The sequence below is a fragment of the Lagopus leucura genome, unplaced genomic scaffold (assembly GCF_019238085.1).
Source record: "Lagopus leucura isolate 7727_CA_CO unplaced genomic scaffold, USGS_WTPT01 Super-Scaffold_100002, whole genome shotgun sequence".
Lineage (NCBI taxonomy): Eukaryota > Metazoa > Chordata > Aves > Galliformes > Phasianidae > Lagopus > Lagopus leucura.
The window spans coordinates 57,527,481-57,536,635 of NW_024962263.1; the positions used below are offsets into that span (position 1 = coordinate 57,527,481).

Sequence of the window (9,155 nt, forward strand, 5' to 3'; positions counted from 1 at the left end):
AATGGTGCTTCATATTCTTGGCACTCTCATCAGTATTCCAAGGTGTCTCTTGTTCCAGGCAGCCCAGAACTGGACACAACACTCCAGGTGTGGCTTCACCAGTGCTCAGCAGGTAGGAAGGAGCACCTTCCTTAACCCACTGACTATACTAAAGCAGATTAATAAGATAATATATTTCGCTTTCCAAATTTCTGTGAGTAAAATCAGAGGTTTTCTTTCCTTGCTCACATTAGAATCAAGAATCAGTAGGTTCTTCTAAGAGGTTGGGAGTGACCTATCTAATCACTTATATCTCTTACATGCTTTGGTGATGTCAATATTAACAACACCTGATTCAACAAACTAAAAAAAAAAAAAAAAAAAAAAAAAAAATCAGCTTTCAAAAATCATCTTTCCTTATCTTGGAAGCTGAAAATTCACACCATTGTTGAGCAATGATGCCAGTCCTTTCATGCAGGTGTGTGTACCTACTTGTCTTTCAGCTCCAGGCTCTTAGCTTCTGAACTTACTGTGAGCCAGGAAAAGGAGGGAACGGTGGGGGGAAGGACCAGAGTGACTCAGAGTTCTTCAACCCCTACCTCTGTGCAGCTGCAAGCTTCTGAAGAAACTCTGGATCTCCTTCTCATTCTGGGCCAACTTTCAAACTTATATAGGCTGATACACAGCTCCATGTTTCCAGACATGTTGAGATTTGTTTGTTTTGAAATGCTTGTAGCATGCAAGTGGAACGTAAAACGTAAGTAAGACTTACTTAGGTATGAGGTCCTTTGGGATAAGGAATGTCTTGGTTTTGCATTGACTGCTAAGGTGGGGTCATGGTTTACTATTAGGTAACTACGTGTTATGATACAAAAAGCAAAAGTGAAAAAAGAGTGGATAAATATTAAACAATATGTTTTGTTCTTCTAATCATATAGATGATTTGAAGAAAGAGTTAGGATAACTCACGAAAGTTTGAATCCTTTAAAGATTCATTGGAATGTACCTAGACTATATGATTCCCAACGGAAAAAAAACCACCTAGGTGTGCAGATACAGCGTTCATTTTCTTCAAACAAACCAAGAATTCTTATGAAAAAACATTATAGGGTACAAAGCAATGTTAACACACCAGAGGGAGCTGTATTCACACAGAACGGCCCATGAGACAAGAATGCAGAATGCTGGTTTCTTTTTGCTAATAGGATGTACGTAACTACAGAGAATTTGGGTAAAAGGTCATTTTATTTTCTTCCTTTTGTATTTTTTTTTTTTTTTTCCTTTTTCAATAATGATAAAGTTATCTCAAAGTTTGAGGTCAGGCATGATGACTGAACAATCTGTTTTACTGTGTTCATTCAACATAATAAAATTAGCTGAACTTACTCCATTTTTGATGTCCTGGAAACAAGCCCATCAACTATGCTGGTGGTACTGTGGGAAAAATGTTAAAGAAATAGTAAAATACTGTAAGTCAACGAGGACTGGGAGGGGAAAAAAAGTGAAAAACAGCCCCACAAACTCAGACTTCAGACAAAGCAGAGCAAGAGCCAGAGCAGGTGTTTTCCTGCAACCCATGGTGGACACCACAGTAGAAAAGAGATTCTCTCTCCTGCAGTACCCTTTGAGTATCACAGTGAAGAAGGCTTTTCCATTCAGCCTGTGGAGGGGACTACACACAAGCAAATATCCACACTGTGGCCCATGGAAAGTCCCATTCCTGAGAAGGTGTATATTTCCTGAAGGAACTATGCCTTATGGAAAGGAACCTACAAAGAAGTATGTTCTTCTGATAGAAACTGTGCACTAAGGAGGACTTACAATGCAGCCCACAGGAAGAATCCATGCTGGAGCAGGGGAGAAGTGTGAGGAGGAAGCAGAGAGGAGCTGTTATGAACTCATAACGTCCTTCCCCATCCCTTCTGCACTACTTAGGAGTAAATGAACTGGTTTAGTTTCAAGGATGAACATGTTTGGTTGCAGAGATGTCATCCCAAGAGCTATCCTGTTAAGTCTCTGGCATTAACAGTCTTCTCAATTTCAAATGGAAAGAAATGGCTCTCTAGACTTTTCAGTGATATGTCAGAGGAAAAGCTATATTAGAATAAAAGAAGGCACCCCATAACTGCTTTGATATAAATATTACAAGAATTTAGGAGGAGTCTAAAGGATCTTCTTCACTTAGTCTTACTCCTGAAGAGACTGCGTAGTAAACTGAAGCCATTGCTGGTCTCAAAGAAGTGAAATTTAGAGCTGTTGTATCATTAAAAAAACACATTCACACTAAAAAAGAAAAAAAAAATGATAAATTCAAGATTCCATCAAGAGTAAAGCACAAATAAAGAACAGCTACCTAAATACATGTATGTGCTATACTTTTTTGTGTCAATAACTCTAAGATATACCAGCCTCTAGGTTCATGAATGTTTTATTCATTCTTTTATAGGTCTTCCTGAGAGATAACCAATCGGATACTGGACAAACGAACAAAAAGAGTAATCAGACTCCACTGACCTGTTTAACCTTGAATGTGAAGGATGAAAAGCAGCAGCTGTTTTCAGTGGAACGGGGCTTCTGCTGGCACTTACTTCTTTCCCTTTGGATTATATTTGCCTAGAGACACGAAGATAGCAAACTGATGATGTTGTGACTTTATACACACCAGACTGTTCCATCACTATTTGAAGCAGGTATGTTATTTGAATCACCTTGCCTTATTTTTCATTGCAAATCCGGATGAGTTAGGGTTGTGGTTAAAAAAAGAAAAGGGTTGTTATTAGAACCCTTGTGTAAGGTACTTAATCCTGGATAGTATAAGATTTGCACAGAAAAAGTTTATGTTAGCTAATGTTACCATTCTCCCAGGGGATGTGGGATTGTTATTGGAATTTTATTTATTGTCAGTCAAGGAAGTAAACAGTATCTTCTTGTCACTTTTCTATTGGAACAAAAATACATAGCCTGAAAATAGGATTCCAACATAATTTTAGCTATCAGGAATCCAGTACTAAAATTGTAACCATTTTATCTTCCTTAATTTACAGAGCATAACTTTTTCTAGAAAACTGTCATCTCCTCGTTCTTTTAGTATTTTATAGCACTGCTTTAAATAAGTAAGCAATAACTTTGAGTAGCTAGACCTTCAAGGCTATTAATCAGTAGAAGCCTGATTAAGCTAGTGAGTTTAAATTTCCATAGCTGACTGGCCATTAAAATTATTTTATGAGAAAGTACAAATTACAGTGTTCTTCAGAATAAAATCCATCATGACTTCAATTTTGTTTTATGTTCTGGGATTGCCATATAGATAATCATAATTATGTAATGGAATTTTTAAATAATCTTGTATAGCTGCGACTTTACATGGTTGCCAAGCATTGCCTTTTGCATTATCAGATTCAGTGTGCTTTGCAAGATTCCTGTGTGATCAGGGTAGATCCCAAGATTATGTCAAATATATTACGGACATATTATCAACAAGTAGCATTGTAACTACTGCAGTTGATCAAGTAGTGTTTATAAGCTTGAACATAATTTCATTATTAATTTAAAAATTTTAAAATTAAAATTTTGTCTATTCAGTTGGTAGCTTATGTATGACACTTGAACATAGGAAGGGTTTTTTCTCAGCTGCTCACAAGACCATGAGTTGTATTAGATTAGTAGTAAAAGAAAACTTCCTTCAAAGTGAATACTACTTAGTGTAAGTTGCTTAGTAAATCATATGCTGTGTACCAGTATTACTGGCTATATTATACATCTCTGTGTATTTACATGGTATTTGCTTTTCTTTTTAGTACTGTTAAGCTGAGGAGCTTAAAAGTGTTACATGACTGATTCTGAACCAAAATGTGGACTAGTAAATAATATATGAATAACAGCAAGATAGTATTTCTAGCTCAGCAGTGAGAGGGGTGAAAGATCAGAGTGGGTAGTCTTACTGAACAGAGCAGGTTCTTAGAAGTTCTTCTTATATCTGGAGTTATAGCTCACCTTTAGACTTTTTCTGTCATCACTTGTCAACGTTTAGAGAAAGGTGCAACATCCAAAGAAATGAAGAGGTTGCAGTGAGAGTTTTGCTGTAGCAAGTCTGCCAACAGAGAGTTGTAGCTTTCTCTTTATGAACCATAGTTTTCTACATCTGGTGTTTTAAATTATGTTATACATAATTTACATACATATTCAAGTTTCTTCATGTCATTACCTAGCATTAGCTAGGTTTGCTTTAAGAAATTTGGTTCCTCAAATCCAGAAGGATAAATTATGAACGGCAAGCAGGTAGCAGAGCCTATTTGGTGCAGAATCATTTGCTTGTCTGCTTTACCTCTGAGACACCTGAAGAAAGAAATGATAGATCTGAAGAGGACTAAATCTGTTGGCTTGTGCTAAACTTTCACTTGCACTGTACATTAAGGTTACCATGGTAGATATATAAGCAGCTCATGAATTCTGACCAAATTCTTGTATTGTAAACCATGCTTCAAATAGGATTGGATTCTAGTTGACTTCAGTATTTCCCATACGTAAGATTGCAATAAATAAAACAATATACTCAATAAAACTGAGATCACTCTCCTATGTGTCTAAATCCAGATTCATTTCACCTATCCTCAGGCACATAAGTTGGCACTGCAGTTATTCTGAGCATCCTGTAGAGGTATTCCCACCTGGGGAGGTATTCCCCATATGGGGAATACTTTGAAATCTCTTAAGGAATGGAGAGCAATTTAAAGGGAGTTTCGTTTTAGTTTTACTATCCTGTAAATTGTATAAGTGATTTTAACTTTTTCTAAAAAATATTATCCATATATACTTGCAATCCCTGCTATTTTAAATTCTGTTCCTCGTTAGCAGCTTTGGTAATGCACTGCTAATATGGCTGAACAAAGGCAACGTGCTTTGTCAACATCAGGGGAAGCATTATATGGAATCCTGGCCCTAGAGAAGGGAGCAACACATGATGAGATTAAGAAGTCCTACAGGTATGCAAGATGTGTTTTGAAATGTGTCTAAAACACAAGCAACTTTTTTTTATTATGGCAATTGAGGCGGTGTTCTGCACACACTGGGACTATCCTCCCATAGAAATTACAGAGCTAAAACACTGAATGTTTTTGCTAACATTTTTATATTTATCATCTTGTAGTGGAAAACAAAATTATTCTTAAGATGATGCTTTATTTCTTTTCTTACTGCTTATTTTACTTTGGATGTATACGTGTGTGTGTTCATGCTTCTTCCTGAAATTTTTCCTTTTTGAACTTACTTCTGCTTTTGTGGGATTTAATGCTTGCCATCCTTCAAAATGCTGAAATTATCAGCAGTTGAAAAGCTAATGTTGATTTTAATATGTCATCAAAAGTTGAGACTGAAGTTGCCAACCAATTAAAGCAATGGCAAACAGAAGTGCTTGCTTCTGAGTCATTGTCTAAAACTGCAAAATAAGAAATTATCCACACTCAGCAAAGTTCCTTCTTAAATTAATCCAGCATAATCTTCAACACTGTATTGTTATACAAGTTATTACCATGGAGTAGTTCATTTTTACAAAGGAAGAAAAAAAAAATACTGATGGTAGGAACCAGTACAACAATTTACATTTATTTGCCACAACGCTTGTTTATGCATCTGACACAGGTATAATGGTAAACCCTTTTGAGTAACTTGCACTTCAGAATTTGTTGTTAGTTCCTTCTCCTCTGTGAGATTGAAAAGATTCAGAGGTGATTCTCTTTGAAGCCACCGATTTCATCCCAAAATCAACCTGTGCACTTTATCTTAATTGCTTGAATCCAGACAAATGAGAGGTCAGACTGTTACTGTTGAAGAAAGCAAACCATATTTGTAAAGCACAACCCTAGAATAGCACATCCAGTTCTTGTGTTAACACCTTTTCCCGAAGTATGTTGAAAACTGAAGCCTATGTGCAAAAGTGTGTGATGATTCAAGGACAACACTAAGAGACAGAACAAGTACAATCAGTTTATCTCATCAGTAAGCAACAAATAAAAAAAAAAGCTGGTAACATATTTGATTACAGTAAAGACTTTGAAAAGGAATAATGTTAGGTGCAAGGGGCTTCTTCAGTTTAGAAGAGAGACATAACCAAAACCAGCTGGATGGACTCTAAAACCAATTAAGCAATAAACCAAAATGAGGTATTTGATTAAGTGAGCGTAACCAGCAGCCGAAAGAAACTGGCAAAAGAATTTCTCTTTTGAAAAAGAAGGGAGGACTTTAAATAAGTTTCACTCAAGCAGAAGTTATTGATATGATGAAATGTATTTTATTGCTGAAATTTAACAAGGCTTAGAAGTAAGTCCAGAAGATTTTATGGGTCTTTTTGCTCTTAAATCTGCTCTGCTGCTACTAAAAGAGAAAGAACATTAAATGTCATCAGTGGAATAGATGTTCTTGACATCAAAATATGCCAGACCTGTATTTAGAGGCTTAATAAATATAGTAAAATGTCTATTATACCATTGTAAAGGACATTATTCGTTGCAGTGTATTAGTGACCCAGCTTCAACACACTGTCAAATGTAAGAACATATTTGAACTGAAAAAGAGGTTATGATATAGATCTTTTTGCTTTATTGTTTAGCTTGAATTTTGCTAGGACTCTTTTTGAACAAATTGTATCTCTCTGTTTCCTAAAAAGCACGTGTTCAACAGAAGCAGGAACAGTAATGAACAGCCAAACTATGTGTACAGCGGAAACAAAACTATATCATGGTTCTGTTGTCTTGCTTAACTATACCACTAGGGGATAAACTTACTACAGTATCAAATTCACTCATGACTTGCACCTCCTGTGTCCCAGTAGTACAGCCTAGCTGCAGAAACCATCTTCTGTATCAAACTTTGTGCTTTCTCGTTGCTTTTCTCATTTAATATTCTGGAAAGGAGGCCTTCTTTAGTCCCCAAAGAAGAGAGTTGTCATGGAAGAATGTAGAATGAAATTAACTTTGTTTCATGCTGAACATGAATACGAATGATTTACACAACAATGTGTGGTAAAACTGACAGTAGTGCTTTATCCATCTTTATTAGTAATTACAGCAAAAAAAGGACTGCTTCTCACTAAAGTGGAAATGTCAAAGGGATTCACTTTTAATGAAGTAGCTGTAAATATTTGCAAGATAAAATGATGAGTCAGTCTCACAGATTTGCTTTAATTATAGATTAATTTATGCTAATCCAAAAATCTGCTGCTGAACTGGTATTCTTTAGTATAAGGTATGAAACCAGCAATACCTGATTTTGAGTTTCTTGCCATTATTAATTAAGTCAGTATTAATCATACTACCACAGCCCAGGGCAAAATTTACTTTTTAATAAACATGACAGAATTACCTCTCTGTGCTTTTATTTGGAGTTTGGCACAATCTAATTTCTCAAGCAGATAATGCTAACGGGCTTTTAATCAGCAGAATTTTAAAGGAGATCTGTTTAACTTCAGTTCTCTACCAAAAAAAAAATTAAAAAAAAACTCTAGAAAAAAAAAAGGCATAATAACTTAAACTGTCCATTGACTTCTGCTTTCCAGTCTGACAGTGAAGCAGTATGCAGAAGGACGGTATTTCCTGTTTTCTTCAGAAGCTTGAAAAGACCCAGTTTTGAAAAGTGAAAGCATAAACTGATCACAAGTTCCACTCAAACAATAGGCACAGTACATATTGTTGAAGTAAAACTTTAGATATCACAGGTTTTTCTATTTTTAAAAATCTTCAGGCAGTTTCCAAAGTGACAAAAATTCTGCATTTGCAGGGAAGAAATGCAGAAATCCTAGACCTTTCTTATATAGCCAGAGTATTGAGAAAAATACATTCTCTAATACTAAAGCACTCAAGATTTTTGTAGTGTATGAAAAATTATAAAGTAATTTTTTTCCTACAAGATTAATATATCCATGTGTAATACTATTAGAATAAATTAAAAAGGGAAGGATAAAATGAACACAATGCAAACTGAACTGCACTGAATATCACAAGAGCTTTAAGACATAGAAAACTAAGCCTACAGAGTAGCTTAAAGATAGAAATATTCAAAATGTTGACAAAGAAAAATAAAATATATTACTATTAGTAAACAAAGCAAAAACTATTCAGAAATTAAATTAATTTCAATATTTCCAAGATAAGGACTTCTTGGATGAAGTAGTAATAGGAAAGAAGAAGGCAAAAAAAAAAAAAAAAAAAACAGTGTGATTCACATGCTATGACCACATAGCAAAAGGTTTTATTATTTTTGCTGCTACTAAACTCCAAAATAAAAACCACATAAAAAGCTCCTTCTACTGTTAAACCACAAAAAATAGAATAACTATATCCCTTCAGTAATAATCATGCCCCATTCTATTTCATCTTCCTGCCAATCAGAACTGAATAGACTTGGAAATATCCTTTCTATAACCACCGTAAAATTAGAAGGGACCAGCACAAGGTAAGTCCTCAGACAACCCTCTCTTCAGACTGGAAAAGGACACACCCCTGATGAGATAAGAAGTACAAATTCATCTTTCAAGCAGATATTATTACAAATTAATTATCTCTCACAAATAGATTCCATCATCAGGAAAGGTCAAGTCAAAGACTAGTATCACAGAACGCATACAATACAAAATCAAGAAAAAAGGGAGGTGCTTTTGGGAGCACCTCCCCTACATCACTGAGGTGTACCACTCTTCCAACAATTAACAGACTAACAGTAATTTCATAAAGGATAGAGAATGTTCCAATAAGTGGACTCAGGCAGGGATTCTCCTTTGCTTCACGCAAAGCCTTTATATCCCCACATTCAGAAAATCTCAGCAGCCATTGAGGTTGTCTCTCAGGGGAAGGGCTACTACCCGCATAAACATCATTCTGGCATGCTCCTCATCTTACTGCCCATCCTCATTGTCACTGTACAGTAATGCCAGAAAGTAGGCATAGTTGTCTTCCCACAATTGCACAAGTGATGAGGAATTACAGCGAAACAATTGCTTTGCTCCAGACCCCATTAGGAACTTCAACAAGATCCTTCCTCCATCTCTCTTGTTCTTCTGCAATCTAGACATGAAGAAGTCTCCCAGCAGAAAACCAGAGGCCAGCACATCCCATTATGATATGAGTACAGGCATGGGGCTGAAAAGCATTGGAGAATGCGGGCATCGATCCCGCTGCCTCTCACAT

At 35.9% G+C, this 9,155-nt stretch overlaps 1 protein-coding gene across 1 annotated transcript in view; it reads left to right on the forward strand.

Annotated features, from left to right (window-relative positions):
• Window positions 1–2,581: 2,581 nt before the first annotated feature.
• DNAJC5B (DnaJ heat shock protein family (Hsp40) member C5 beta) overlaps window positions 2,582–9,155 on the forward strand; it is a 32,762-nt gene continuing 26,188 nt past the window's right edge. Inside the window, exons 1-2 of the mRNA XM_042869807.1 lie at window positions 2,582–2,669; window positions 4,834–4,961. Of these exons, the coding sequence (XP_042725741.1) occupies window positions 4,855–4,961 (107 nt within the window). The 5' untranslated portion in view covers window positions 2,582–2,669; window positions 4,834–4,854. The remainder of the gene's footprint in view (window positions 2,670–4,833; window positions 4,962–9,155) is intronic.